General features: G+C 43.1%; 1 protein-coding gene and 1 long non-coding RNA gene across 3 annotated transcripts in view; one reads left to right on the forward strand and one right to left on the reverse strand.

Moving 5' to 3' along the window:
- The window catches only part of LOC112228151 (ADP/ATP translocase 2-like), a 32,296-nt gene extending 28,490 nt beyond the window's left edge, over positions 1-3,806 (forward strand). The window contains exons 2-4 of the mRNA XM_024393275.2: positions 769-1,252; positions 1,346-1,486; positions 2,457-3,806. Coding sequence (XP_024249043.1) covers positions 769-1,252; positions 1,346-1,486; positions 2,457-2,614 — 783 coding nt within the window. The 3' untranslated portion in view covers positions 2,615-3,806. The remainder of the gene's footprint in view (positions 1-768; positions 1,253-1,345; positions 1,487-2,456) is intronic.
- Positions 3,807-6,897: 3,091 nt separating this feature from the next.
- On the reverse strand, positions 6,898-14,449 carry LOC112228925. Of its 2 annotated transcripts, none has more exons than XR_002950108.2 (4): positions 13,755-14,449; positions 8,979-9,037; positions 8,658-8,811; positions 6,898-8,582 (listed from the first exon to the last, which is right to left on the reverse strand). It is a non-coding gene; the product is annotated as an uncharacterized LOC112228925 (long non-coding RNA). The 2 variants fall into 2 exon arrangements; XR_002950107.2 differs by lacking the exon at positions 13,755-14,449 and adding an exon at positions 9,131-9,677.
- Positions 14,450-15,333: the final 884 nt, after the last annotated feature.

Raw genomic sequence — 15,333 nt, forward strand, 5'->3', positions numbered from 1 at the left:
GAACCTGTCACACACTGAAGGCCTATAGGTTTGCCACTGCGCAAACATGTATATAATAGATATGAAGGCTGTTAAGATACCATATTAAAGTTTCAAGAAAGGAGTGTATATGTTCGGCCTGACTGAATGGAAGCGGATAATAATTAGGTTTTTTATCTGCTGGTCTGGGGAAGAAATTACAAGTCCTCACTGTCTGAGACAGAGTCAATACCTAGTACAAATGTATCCGATACCGAGACAAAATAGAGACACTCAATATGGGGTCTCGAGACCAGACTAGTACTACAACCCTGTGTTTCCCGGTAAAACTAGAAGTATTTCAATCTTCTCGATGGACCAGTGTGGATAAAGGTCAAATTTGGAGTACAGTAACATATCCCATCCCTGCATTGAGGTCTGTTTTCCAACCATTATCTCGCGCCGGTTCCACGTTGTCTTAATGTAACCATGATTTTGTTTTGACCCCAGCCCTCATAAAAAAAGATTGCAGTTTTGAAACTGCAGTAAAAGTGCAGTAACTGCTGTCGACTGTGGTATTTTAGATGCAGTAATTGCAGCATACTGCACTCTAACTGTAGTTATACTGCAGTGTACTGCAGTTATAATGCACTCTGCAATCTTTTTTCGTAAGGGAGAGCAGCTCAGTGTAAACAATTGTAATGGTAGGGTCAGTATCTTCCAGCAAGCTACAGGGCTTACAGCTTCAGAGCTTTACCGTCTTGCCATGTTAAGGGTTGTATTGCACAGTTTTCTCCTATTTTTTAACAGGTCCAACATGCCAGCAAGCGGATCACAAAAGAAATGCAGTACAAGGGTATCGTCGATTGCATTACCCGCATTCCCAAGGAAGAGGGCTTCCTTGCCTTCTGGAGAGGTAACCTGGCCAATGTCATCCGAGCCTTTCCCTCCCAGGCCCTCAACTTCGCCTTCAAAGACAAGTACAAGAGTTTCTTCCTTGACGGTGTAGACAAGCGCAAGCGGTTCTGGAGGTACTTCGCTGGCAACCTGGCCTCTGGTGGCGCTGCAGGAGCCACCTCCCTTTGCTTCGTCTACCCTCTTGATTTCACCAGAACCCGTCTGGGAGCTGATGTCGGAAAGGCCAGAATGAGGGAGTACAATGGTCTAGCAGACTGCTTGGTGAAGACGTTCAGGTGTGACGGTCTGAGGGGTCTGTACCAGGGCTTCGCAGTGTCTGTACAAGGCATCATCATCTACAGAGGTTCCTACTTCGGCATGTATGACACAGCTAAAGGTATATAACTGATAACATTTTCACAGAAAGTTATTGGTGTCTGGACATTTTATAGATATGCGTGTGGATATGTACTATTTGGTGTGCTTGCAGGAATGTTGCCAGACCCCAAGAACACTTCCATCTTAGTGAGCTGGGCAATCGCTCAGTCTGTAACTACTGTGGCCGGCCTGACCGCCTACCCCTTCGACACCGTCCGTCGTCGTATGATGATGCAGTCTGGCCATAAAAGCGGTGAGTTTACCTGTGACCCAAACCATTTAAGCCCCGTTTCCATTGGCACTTTGAAGTCCACCCAGGTTGGGCTGGCCTTGGTGGGCTATCTCAAATTGCGTTTCCACTGCCTCCAGAAATGAGAAATGATGTCATGTTGCTAGGTATGTGTGACTGCAGCTGGCTTCGCTAATGTTGCTAGCTAGCGAGAAAGATGTTAAATAATTTTATTCACCTTGGCCATACTGTAACTAAAGTTACCCCATACTCCTGCCAGTGCCAGCGAGACTCAGAGCCATGTATTGCTGGCGTTAGCTAGCAAGCTAAACATAGCGTCGTCTCCAGCATAACAGGCTAGCTAGCTTAATTTCTACCTTGCTTGCCATCGTATTGGCTATTAGCTAGCTAACCAAGCAAACCAGACGACAGGTTCATTTCAAGCTTTCAATACGACCTGGCCAGCTAAAATTCCTGCTAGCTCACGTTAGCTAGCTAGGTAGCTTGTTTCAACTCTGATTTGCTCGCTAATGTCAGGTAGCTAGCATTCGTTGGTCGACTGTTCTCATAAAAGTTTGTGTAGTGCAAAAATGAATGAAGGATCCAGCTATGGTGGTAATTCGTGTCATGTCTGTACTGCAGTACTGCTTGTCCATGTGCTAGCTAACAGCAACAAGCCAGGCAAGTTATCTAACGTTGTGTCAGCATCCAGCAGTGATCAGCTTGGTGGTTGCATAGTCATAGCGTCACCAGTCCGAATTCCAATCGAGCTGGCACCAGTTGTGAAACTGGGCTGTACTGGTCCTGGTTTCCCTCGAATTTGAGTATTCCATTCGAACTAGCTCAAATTCGGCCCTAATTTTAAGTGCCAGTGGAAACAGGGCTTTAGTGTTACCACGTTTAAATGAATCGGGAGGACTAGTAGCAGCATGCTATTTCAAATACTACTTAATTGGCATAACATCCTAACTTGTCTCGTCTTACATTTTTAAAGCTGATATCATGTATCTTGGGACCATTGACTGCTGGATGAAGATTGCTCGTGATGAGGGTGGAAAGGCCTTCTTCAAGGGAGGCTCGGCCAATGTTCTCCGAGGCATGGGTAGTGCCTTTGTGCTGGTTTTTTACGATGAGCTCAAGAAAGTCCTCTAAATTCCTTTTTTAAAACATCACTGGCTAAGTGTAACACAATTTTTCATGCCTATGGACTGCATTCTGCCTTATTTATTTGAACCCTGCCTTCCTACAGTCTATGGGTAGTGATTATGCGCCGGCCTCAGATAAAGGGGCCGCCTTGAAGCTAAACCAAAGGTTTACAAACTACAGGCCACTAAGTACACTGGTTTAAATTAAGATATGGATTTCTCACCATTCCTGTAGAGTCTTAGTGGTCCCTTTGATGACATTTAGTGGACATAATTGCCCTATCGCTATGTTTTGACTACTGTGGTCCATGTTTGCTGCCATCTTGTGTGCTATAAAATGTGTTCCTCTCCAACTCTCACCATTTTTCCCACTCAAGGCTATAACTAATTTGTATTTTCTAATACTTCTAACATGGAACAAAGATTTTAAAACGAAAGCCTTTTGACTGCATGGCCTTCGTCAGGGAATAAAAAGATCCAATGAAGTCTTCTTTTGAACAAACCTAGCCAGTCCAATTTTGAATATAATCTAAATTTGATCACATTCACATTTTCTCCTGACACACAAATGGACTATAAATACATAACGTTACCAATTAGTTTACCCTGACCAGATGGACAGGGCGCATAGGCTGTATGCACCTGCTCTTATTAGTAGCCTACAGTTGACCAGACGGAAATATTGTCTCGTTTTCATCCCATACAGCATGTCAGATTTCTAATGTTTAGGTGTAGCCTAGGCTGCGACAACATTTGTCATGAGTTTTTGCTTGTGTCTGTCCAGAGTGATTATGTGTCCTTTGCTAAATAAATACAGGAGGAAAGTGCAAAGCCTACTTGAGCGCAAGTGAAAAAAATGTGCTGCGTCAACCTCTCTCTTTAATCTAACGTTTAATGGATGATGCGATGGAAGCTATCAAATCATTCAGAATTGTTTGACATCCCAGTAAAGCATGTTAAGCATCGTAACGTGCAATTACAGGTGGCTTGATGATAGGCTCCCTGTTAACCAGCTATACTTTTGATACCATTTGCTATTGAACGCTCTCACCTTTTCATACTTCTTTATGAAACTGATCTCAGGCAGAGGTTTACCCTCGCTTTTAAGTCACACCTTTTCCTTGTACCCCAGCGAATGAAAGGAGCTCTTCAACAAACTCCACATTTTCAGCAGTGTTGGCCATTCTACCATTCTGGCGGAGAAAACTGCACACTCGCGCTGGTAGCTAGCTAGCTACTGAAGTTAGTTAGCTACTGAAGTTAGTGCAACTTATTTAAAGTTGCCTTGCTATCTGGACACAAAAATTAAGTTAAAACCCAAGAAAACAATTTATAATATACTGTTACGCATGCCTCTATGAAGAGGGAACGCAACACCCTGCTACAACTAAACTCTGTGAAGCGAAAAAGGTATGGACTGTAGGTGCAAGTAAGAATGACAACAGGCAGAATGTGGTACCGTTTACAAGGACTTTATTCCTTTACACGGTAATATGGGGAAAAGGGGCTGGACGGAACCAAAGCAAAGAAAGTAAATCTCAAAGCCCCCTCTCCTATCTTACCTGCCTACCCACTACTTACCTAATTTAGCACCACCTGGTGCCCTAACCAAAATACAAGGGGTGGTCCGCCCAGGTCTTACCTAGTGTGCCTAGACAGCGAATATGCTACGGGTATATGTATGCCCGCGGGCCTCTTGCCTAAGCACTCCCTAGGTGCCTTCCCCTTCCCCCCTGGGAACAAATGAAACAGAATATTAAACAATTTCACAAACAAACTAAGAGACAAAGGACATCAAATAAGTTCTGAGCAACAAACTCACAAAACATACCAACTCTCAGCAATGAATTCCCAGCAAAATCAACCTCTAGCAAAATCTCTACAATGACCTCCCAGCAAATCTCTCTAGCAAATCTCTCTAGCAAATCTCTCTAGCAAATCTCTCTAGCAAATCTCTCTAGCAAATCTCTCTAGCAAATCTCTCTAGCAAATCTCTCTAGCAAATCTCTCTAGCAAATCTCTCTAGCAAATCTCTCTAGCAAATCTCTCTAGCAAATCTCTCTAGCAAATCTCTCTAGCAAATCTCTCTAGCAAATCTCTCTAGCAAATCTCTCTAGCAAATCTCTCTAGCAAATCTCTCTAGCAAATCTCTCTAGCAAATCTACCTCCAGCAAAATCCTCTACAAAAAGATCTTCCTCCTGAACAGAACACTGGCTTTTATATAGCGTCAGAAGGAATGGGTAATTGGAGACAGCTGTGTCTTGACGAGGGGGCGGGGTCAGCTCTCCAATTAGCCCTGGAGTCGACCAATCAGCTGCTTGAGGGATTTCAGGAAGCCAATTTCCTGAAATAAACACATGCAAATACACAAACTACAACACATAATCTGGGGAACGTAACATATACCTCCTCCATCTCCTGTCATTTGAAAAAAACTAATTTGAATTGAATAATGTCCCAAAAATGCTCAACTATCACTCTTAATCTCTATCCAACAATGTCACCAAGCTTCTCAACCCCCATAATGCTCTGTGGCACAATCCCAATACAACACACTAGGTTCGTTCTCTGATCCTACATCTATGGTTGGATGGACATGTCAGTACATACTGCAAAAGCTTTGATTGTTTGGAGGACGTCCTCCGGAAGTGGTCATAATTACCATGTACAGTGGGGAGAACAAGTATTTGATACACTGCAGATTTGGCAGGTTTTCCTACTTACAAAGCATGTAGAGGTCTGTAATTTTTATCATAGGTACACTTCAACAGTGAGAGATGGAATCTAAAACAAAAATCCAGAAAATCACATTGTATGATTTTTAAGTAATTAATTTGCATTTTATTGCATGACATAAGTATTTGATCACCTACCAACCAGTAAGAATTCCAGCTCTCACAGACCTGTTAGTTTTTCTTTAAGAAGCCCTCCTGTTCTCCACTCATTACCTGTATTAACTGCACCTGTTTGAACTCGTTACCTGTATAAAAGACACCTGTCCACACACTCAATCAAACAGACTCCAACCTCTCCACAATGGCCAAGACCAGAGAGCTGTGTAAGGACATTAGGGATAAAATTGTAGACCTGCACAAGGCTGGGATGGGCTACAGGACAATAGGCAAGCATCTTGGTGAGTAGGCAACAACTGTTGGCGCAATTATTAGAAAATGGAAGAAGTTCAAGATGACGGCAATCACCCTCGGTCTGGGGCTCCATGCAAGATCTCACCTCGTGGGGCATCAATGATCATGAGGAAGGTGAGGGATCAGCCCCGAACTACACGGCAGGACCTGGTTAATAACCTGAAGAGAGCTGGGACCACAGTCTCAAAGAAAACCATTAGTAACACACTACGCCGTCATGGATTAAAATCCTGCAGCGCACGCAAGGTCCCCCTGCTCAAGCCAGCGCATGTCCAGGCCCATCTGAAGTTCGCCAATGACCATCTGGATGATCCAGAGGAGGAATGGGAGAAGGTCATGTGGTCTGATGAGACAAAAATAGAGCTTTTTGGTCTAAACTCCAATCACCGTGTTTGGAGGAAGAAGAAGGATGAGTACAACCCCAAGAACACCATCCCAACCGTGAAGCATGGAGGTGGAAACATCATTCTTTTGGGATGCTTTTCTGCAAAGGGCACAGGAAGACTGCACCGTATTGAGGGGAGGATGGATGGGGACATGTATCGCGAGATCTTGGCCAACAACCTCCTTCCCTCAGTAAGAGCATTGAAGATGGGTCGTGGCTGGGTCTTCCAGCATGACAACGACCTGAAACACACAGCCAGGGCAACTAAGGAGTGGCTCCGTAAGAAGCATCTCAAGGTCCTGGAGTGGCCTAGCCAGTCTCCAGACCTGAACCCAATAGAAAAACTTTGGAGGGAGCTGAAAGTCCGTATTGCCCAGCGACAGCCCCGAAACCTGAAGGATCTGGAGAAGGTCTGTATGGAGGAGTGGGCCAAAATCCCTGCTGCAGTGTGTGCAAACCTGCTCAAGAACTACAGGAAACATATGATCTCTGTAATTGCAAACAAAGGTTTCTGTACCAAATATTAAGTTCTGCTTTTCTGTTGTATCAAATACTTATGTCATGCAATAAAATGCAAATTATTACTTAAAAATCATACAAAGTGATTTTCTGGATTTTTGTTTTTGATTCCGTCTCTCACAGGTGAAGTGTACCTATGATAAAAAATTACAGACCTCTACATGCTTTGTAAGTATTAAAGCCTGCAAAATCGGCAGTGTATCAAATACTTGTTTTCCCCACTGTATGTCTACGGAAGGGGGTGAGGCCTACCAGCCTCCTAGGTTTTGTATTGAAGTCAATGTCGCCAGAGGAGGACGGAAGCTAGCTGTCCTACAGCCACACCATGGTGCTAGCCCAGACACTGCTGTTCTATTTTAACCAATTATTTGGTGACATATGAATATATGTATATGAATATAGGTTAGTTTTTAATGTTTCGCTATTTTTATGAAATTTCACTGAGGAGGATGATCCTCCCCTTCCTCCTCTGAGGAGCCTCCACTGGCTCTGAAAAAAGGGCAATGCAGATTAATGAAAGCTTGCCTTTCAGTGCTGTTATTCAAGCTGTGTGAGGGGAAACAGATTTATATACACACTTGTTATAATTTGTCATATCATTATCATTTAATGGTAAATGTATTTATTTTCTTTGAATTCTTATCATACATTACATTCAATGACATTTCATATCATTTGTGTAATAAGTGCAGACAAAAATGGATCATCTATTTTCATAGATTCACAAAGGTTGAAATATTAGATTTGGTGTTCTTAAGTTCTGACATAAATTAAACTGTGCTGGTGGTGTTGGGTGGCATGCATCCAGGTAAACACAGTAGTGTTGTCCTTCAAGTTAGTATTGGGGCATGGGTGATGACACCTTGCGCATTCCCTGAACATTTGGGCTGAGTTCACACAGGAAGCAAATAACGTACCTGCAGGAATTTGGAATCTGTAGGACAAGTTGCCAACTTCCTAAAGCATGGCTGCTGGCTGCCGATCGGGCCGCCAAAAGCATGCCTCTGTAGTTTGGTCGTTGAGGAGCTGCAGCGATGAGACAAGATCGTAATCACGAAATTGGGGAGAAAAGGGGCTTAAAATAATAATCCGGCACCATGTACAAAGAGGGCAGATGGAGGAAGAGAGTGAATTGGGAGCCTTGAATAAAGAGATGATCTTTGGAAGCGGATTACTGCTGAGTCACTCATGCAAGGATATGCCCTGGTCAACTGTACACTATATTGGAAGGATATGCCCCGGTTTTTAATTTTTATTTCCCTTTTGACTTTCGCTTCATGATAAAACTATAGAGCTCTGGCTTTTTGGAGATCTGCATGGCGGATCTTAGCCTGACAAAAAAAAAATCTAGTTTTATATATTGGTTGTAGGTAAGTGAGACCATCAATAACCATCTAGAAAAACCTTTGTTCATTGTTGTTTTTCCAGTACATTGTCCTTTTAGTGCACTTACAAAATAAAGTCAAGGGCAGTAGTGTGTGCAGGTCTTTGCCCTTGCCCAGCACTAACACACCAGATGTAGCTTATCCTATGCATATGACCCCATGCTGGATACTTGAGGTGGGACTCCCTCCAGACTCATGGCCCTCAGAGAAGCCTCCTCAGTGGGTGTCAGAACAGGGTCATGGAGAGGCTGCTTGTTCATGTGCAGGAGGCTGAATATCTCTTGTTCTAGGAAGGTTTGGGTCCTGGAGCACATAATATCTGAAATTTGTTTACAATCATGGAACACAAACAGAAATAAAACAAAGGAACTTTTTACACCAACCGTCCATCCAGCCACCACCTGCTCTATGCGTTTTGGGCCAGAGGGCTCCTGGTTCAGTGGGAAGACCAGCTGCTATGCCTTCTGGTTCTGTAGGACTACACTCTGCCAGCAGGACACCTCTTTTGACGTTTTCTCAAAAGCCACTTCTCTTTGGATCTGTAAAAGGATATTTGTTAAATCCTCAGTTGTAAACAGAGGCCTGCATTCAAGACTACCCTTTGATGGTCTTACCCGTTCTGTCTACTTCCTGGTCAGGGGTGTTTCCAGGGTGCTCTGGTTGTGTTGAAGGTTCTTCGGCTGCTTCTTCGTCTTCATTAAGGCACTGGGGGTCTTACCCAATGTTCCAATGAGGTTAGACAAATTGATTTTTGTCTCTTTTACCTGTCTGTCATGACACGCAGACAGACATACAGTTCAGACTGTCAAATCACATGTTCCTGGATTTTGTCAGACATTTAGCTACACTTTTCACTACTTGAACTGTCAAACTATCTTGATAAAAGCACAAGGGATTTTGAAAAAAGTAAACCGGGTACATTTAGTTTAATTTACCTTTGACTGTGAATTCTGACACCTCAATGCTTGCTTCAGACCGTTCAGTAAGCTTCTTCCTAATAGTATGAATAATGCACATTGACACAAAAACTGATCAAACATACCTGACCACAAAAACAACACAAATAAAAAAATGTTACATTACATACTGTTGATTTCATTCAATTGGTAGGCTAAGTCCTCCGGTCTGCATTTCTCTTTGTTAGGTTGTAATTTGAAATACTTGCTACACCAGAAGTTAATGGTTATATGTAGGAGGAATGTATATGGTGGGTTTAATTGAGGGTGGATAAGATCCAGGGGTTTGGAAAGTTACTAAGTAAGGAAAAAGGCAATCACGTGGTTGTGGTCACTGATAAGGGTGGATAGCTGAAGATTAGTGAGGAATGTGGGCCGAGGTCAGGTCAGGTCAAGTCCCAGGAAAGGAGAAGGAACAGTTTTATTACCCACATCACATAACTTCCTGCCTAGCAACAGAGATGTAGTGTTTAGAGAAAAGGAGGAGACAAAAGCCTAAAGGGGGGTATAAATACTTGTGCTTGTGTAAACATGTCTTTGTCTTGTACAGCTGAATGACCCAGTGGTTGAATAAACTTGGTTTGAGCTTTACTAGTTGTCTGTGAGTTTTACTCTGTTCATTTAGAATCTAACATCTTGTACAATTCCAGAAGCCCCACTTATCTAGGAATGTACCATTAAAATATGATCAGTTCTGACCTTTTCTCCCCCCTCCCCCAAGTGAGCTGATAGCCTCCAGTAGCTTGCAGTGTTTCCTCTCATCATCACTGCCTCCCTGTATCAAACAAGACACACAGTACCAAAGTTGACTGACCAATCGATTTGCTTGGAAAAGTTAGATTCAATATAGGGATCTCCTTCTACATGTTTCTAAAATCCTAAATAGACAGATATGAGCAATTCCAGGTTAACGGAATTACGTTTTGACTCAGATTATTCACATTAAAATGTATGCCAAACAAAAACCATTGATTTCAACATTTACAAATTATACAACTATGAAAAAAGACAGAAACCACTTCATGTCACCATTCTCTCTACCTCTGCTGAGCTGTACTCAATGAACAGCATTCTCACATACAACGCATTCGGAAAGTATTCAGACCCTTTCCCTATTTCCACATTTTGTTACGTTACAGCCTTATTCAAAAATTACAAAATTATTATTAGAATTACTAAATTATTATTTTTCCTCAATCTACACACAATACTCCATAATGACAACACAAAGACAGGTTTAGACATTTTTACAAATGTATACAAAATAAAAACAGATATCACATATACATAAGTATTCAGACCCTTTGCTATGAGACTTGAAATTGAGCTCAGGTGCATCCTGTTTCCATTGATCATCCTTGAGATTTTCTTACAACTTGATTGGAGTCCACCTGTGGTAAATTCAATTCATTGGACGTGATTTGGAAAGGCACACAACTGTCTATATAAGGTCCTACAGTTGACAGAGAATGTCAGAGCAAAAGCCAAGCCATGAGGTCGAAGGAATTGTCTGTAGAGCTCCGAGACAGTATTGTGTCAAGGCACAGATTTGAGGAAGGGTCCCCCAAATATTCTGAAGCAATGAAGGTCCCCAAGAACACATAGGCCTCCATAATTCTTACATGGAAGACTCTTCCAAGAGCTGGCCGCCTGGGCAGAACTGAGCAATCAGGGGAGAAGGTCCTTGGTCAGGGAGGTGACCAAGAACCCGATGGTCACTCTGACAGAGCTCCAGAGTTCCTCTGTGGAGATGGGAGAACCTTCAAGAAGAACAACCATCTCTGCAGCACACCACCAATCAGACCTTTATGGTAGAGTGGCCAGACGGAAGCACTTCTCAGTAAAAGGCACGACAGCCCGCTTGGAGTTTGCCAAAATGCTCCTAGTGCACTTTCAGACCACGAGAAACAAGATTTTCTGGTCTGATGAAACCAAGATTGAACCCTTTGGTCTGAATGCCAAGCATCAAGTCTGGAGGAAACCTGGCAACATCCCTACAGTGAAGCATGTTGGTGGCAGCATCATGCTCTGGGGATGTTTTTCAGAGGCAGGGACTGGGAGACTGGTCAGGATGGAGGGAAATATGAATGGAGAAAAGTACAGAGAGATCCTTTGAAGAAAACCTGCTCCAGAGCACTCAGGACCTCAGACTGGGACGAAGGTTCACCTTCCAACAGGACAACGACCCTAAGCACACAGCCAAGACAACGCAGGAGTGGCTTCGGGACAAGTCTCTGAATGTCCTTGAGTGGCCCAGCCAGAGCCCGGACTTGAACCCGATTTAACATCATTAGAGAGACCTGAAAATAGCTGTGCAGAGACGCTCCCCATCTAACCTGACAGAGCTTGAGAAGATCTGCAGAGGAGAATGGGAAAAACTCCACAAATACAGGTGTGCCAAGCTTGTAGCGTCATATCCATGAAGAATCGAGGCTGTAATCGCTGCCGAAGGTGCTTCAACAAAGTACAGAGTAAAGGGTCTGAATACTTATGTAAATGTCATATTTTTTAAATACATTTGCTAACATTTCTAAAAACCTGTATTTGCTTTGTCATTATGGGGTATTATGTGTAGATTGATGAGGGGAGGAAAACAATTTAATCAGGCTGTAAAGTAACAAAAGGTGGAAAAAGGGGTCTGAATACTTTCTGAATGCACTGAATTTCCCCTCTTGTCCAGGTGGGAGAGTGCAGTATGAAGTGCAATTGAGATTGCGTCATCTGTGGATCTATTGGGGTGATATGTGAATTGGAGTGAATCTAGGGCAGGGGTCTCCAACAGGTCGATTGTGAGTAGCTCGCAGCCCAACAATTTTAAGTAGCTTGCCAAACAATTCTGAAAGTGCATGCAATTTTCAAGTGTTCCACCGAAAACTTTCAAACAAATCTCACACATCAGACAGCGCAAACTCCCAGCTACAATCTAATCACTGCAACATCGACATTATCACACCCCTGGTTATCCACTATTGGCTTAAAAATCCAAATCTAACAATATCTGGCAATTAATTTCCAGCAATATTGTCCCTGTCTGTCTGTGGGGTGCGTGTGTATTTCTATCACTCTGTGTGGTCAGTTGATGTGATAACTGTGTTGTGTGTTGATTAGAGGTACTTTCCCTAAAGCCTTCTCAATTAACCCATCAGAGTCTAAGCCAGGGGAAGTTTGTTCTGAAGTGCCTCTCCTATATCTGAGAGATACTTTTGTATAGATAGTGTATGTGGACACCCCTTCAAATTAGTAGATTTGGCTATTTCAGCCACACCTGTTGCTGACAGGTGTATAAATCGAGCACACAGCCATGCAATCTCCATAGACAAACATTGGCAGTAGAATGACCTTCCTGAAAAGCTCAGTGACTTTCAACGTGGCACCGTCATAGGATGCCACCTTCACAACAAGTCAGTTTGTCAAATTTCTGTCCTGCTAGATCTTCCCCGGTCAACTGTAAGTGCTGTTATTGTAAAGTGGAAACATCTAGGAAAAACAATGGCTCAGCCACGAAGTGGTAGGCCACACAAGCTCACAGAACAGGGCCAAAGAGTGCTGAAGCGTGTAAAAATCATCTGTCCTAGATTGCAACACTCACTACCGAGTTCCAAACTACCTCTTAAAGCATTGTCAGCATAAGAACTGTTCGTCGGGAGCTTCATGAAATGGGTTTCCATGGCAGAACAGCCGCACTCAAGCCTAAGATCACCATGTGCTATGCCAAGCGTCGGCTGGAGAGGTGTAAAGCTCGCCGCCATTGGACTCTGGAGCAGTGGAAACATGTTTTCTGGAGTGATGAATCACGCTTCACCATCTGGCAGTCTGACGGACTGATCTGGGTTTGGTGGATGCCAGGAGAACACTACCTGCCCCAATGCATAGTGCCAACTGTACAGTTTGGTGGTGGAGGAGGAATTAATGGTCTGGGTCTGTTTTTCATGGTTCGGGCTAGGCCCCTTAGTACCAGTGAAGGGAAATCTTAATGCTACAGCATACAATGACATTCTAGACGATTCTGTGCTTCCAACTTTGGGGAAGGCCCTTTCCTGCATGACAATGCTCCTGTGCACAAAGCGAAGTCCATACAGAAATGGTTTGTTGAGATCGGCGTGGAAGAACTTGACTGGCCTGCACAGAGCCCTAACCTCAACCCCATCAAACACCTTTGGGATGAATTGGAAGGCCGACTGCAAGCAAGGCCTAATCGCCCAACCTAACTAATGCTCGTGGCTGAATAGAAGCAAGTCCCCACAGCTATGTTCTAAAATCTAGTGGAAAGCCTTCCCAGAAGAGTGTAGGCTGTTATAGCAGCAAAGGGGGGACCAACTCCATAATAATGCTCATGATTTTGGAATGAGATGTTCAACAAGCAGTGAGCTTGTGTGGCCTACCACTTTGCAGCTGAGCCGTTGTTGCTCCTAGACATTTCCACTTCATGATAACGGCACATACAGTTGACCGGGGCAGAAATTTGACAAACTGACTTGTTAGAAAGGTGGCATCCTATGACGGTGCCACGTTGAAAACCACTGAGCACTTGAGTAAGGCCATTCAGTAAGGCCATTATTTTGTATATATAGTGCATATTGAGACCCGGGGAATATTTCCTGGGGAGAGAAGAGAAGAATGTGATTGCGAAATGTTTAATGCTAGAAAAGGTTGGATACCCCCGGCTCTAGGGTGTCTGGGATGATGGTGGTGATGTGTGTCATGACCAGCCTGTCAAAGCACTTCATAATTACAGATGTCATTTAGGCAAGTTACCTTGGGGCTCTTGGGAACAGGGACAAAATGATGGTCATCTTGAAACATGTTGGGATTACAGACTGAGACGAGGAGAGATTGAAAATGTCTGAAGACACTTGCCAGCTGGTCTTCGCATGCTTTGAGAATGACGGTGGCCTTGTGACTGTTAAGCTTTTTTAAACGTTTTGCTCATATCGGCCACGGAGAGCGAGATTACACAGTCATTCTGAAAAACAGAGGCTTTCACGCAAGACACAGTGTTATATTCCTCGAAGCAAGCATAAAAGCCATTTAGCTCGTTTGGGAGTTCTGCATCACTGGGCAACTCATGGTTGGGTTTCCCTTTTGTAATCCGTTAACGTCTGCAAGCCCTGCCACATTCGACGAGTGTCGGAGATATGTAATAGGATTCCACCTTAGTCCTATACTGGCCTTTTGCATATTTGTTGTCTCGTCTGATGTCGTAGCGGGATTTCTTGTATGTGCCCATGTCCATATCCTGTTCCTTGTAAGGGGTAGCTCTAGCCTTTAGTCCAGCACGGATGTTGCCTGTAATCCATATTTTTTTGGTTTGGATACGTTCCTATCACTGGTACTTCCTGTTTGAGCAGGAGAGTAGTCATGGTCAGATTGAGGTAGGGTGGCATTTTGCCCACTCTCCCCTATGCACTCACAGCGAATTGCGGACTGGTTACGTGCTTAACTATGACGCTGCTAAAAAACTCTGGGTTTAAAATGGTACAGTTCGTGCATATTTAGGAGTTGAGAAATAAATAAAGTAGGAACGGAAAGCTAGGAACTTCCTCTTTTAAACTGTTGTTTCCTGCTCAATTGGAAGAATTGTTGGGTATTGACTGCTTGTCAGAATGCAGGTTTCCCTCTGACTCGTAACTTGAATGCGACTCGAGATGAATATTTATCTCATATAGAACGCACAACAAGCAGACAATGTAAATTGATAAACTATTCTACTATGGGCTTGTCCAATTTTTCAAATCATTACTTGTTACTTTATTTGCAGAGGAAAAGTAAATGTGGACAGTTCTAGCATCTTCAAAGTGGGCCTCGACAGAAACATTTGTTCATGTTTCATATTTTTTGGGCTTGGCAACAATGATTTTGCCATGGCGCAACACCACAGTTAAATGAGTACAACAGAAAGACTGGAGCTATGGATGCAAGGACTGACCATCCATGATATGAACATTATAGTTTTAACAATGTTTTGAGGCTATACATTGTTTGTTTACATTTACAATGTTTGTAAACATTGGAGTAAGACAAGCTTATATTTTGGGTTCTGATGGGGTACGACAGCTGAACTAAGCTCATGAAGCATTTATAAGTTATATTCTACAAGAATCAATGGGTATATAATGGTATTCCATACCTAAAATGTATATAGCAACTAAGGATTCTAGCTTTAAATTACAGTGCATTTATGAAAAGAAAAAAAAATACTTTTGAGTTTAAAGATTTTTAATTGGTGGAGCACTGTGGATACCAATATCCCTGTGAGCCTCCCCAGCCCATGTTGCCCAGGATTAAGAACATAAATGAATAATGTTACATTGTAATGCATTACACCCTCTAAAGT

The sequence above is a fragment of the Oncorhynchus tshawytscha genome, linkage group LG30 (genome assembly GCF_018296145.1).
Source record: "Oncorhynchus tshawytscha isolate Ot180627B linkage group LG30, Otsh_v2.0, whole genome shotgun sequence".
NCBI classification, from domain to species: domain Eukaryota; kingdom Metazoa; phylum Chordata; class Actinopteri; order Salmoniformes; family Salmonidae; genus Oncorhynchus; species Oncorhynchus tshawytscha.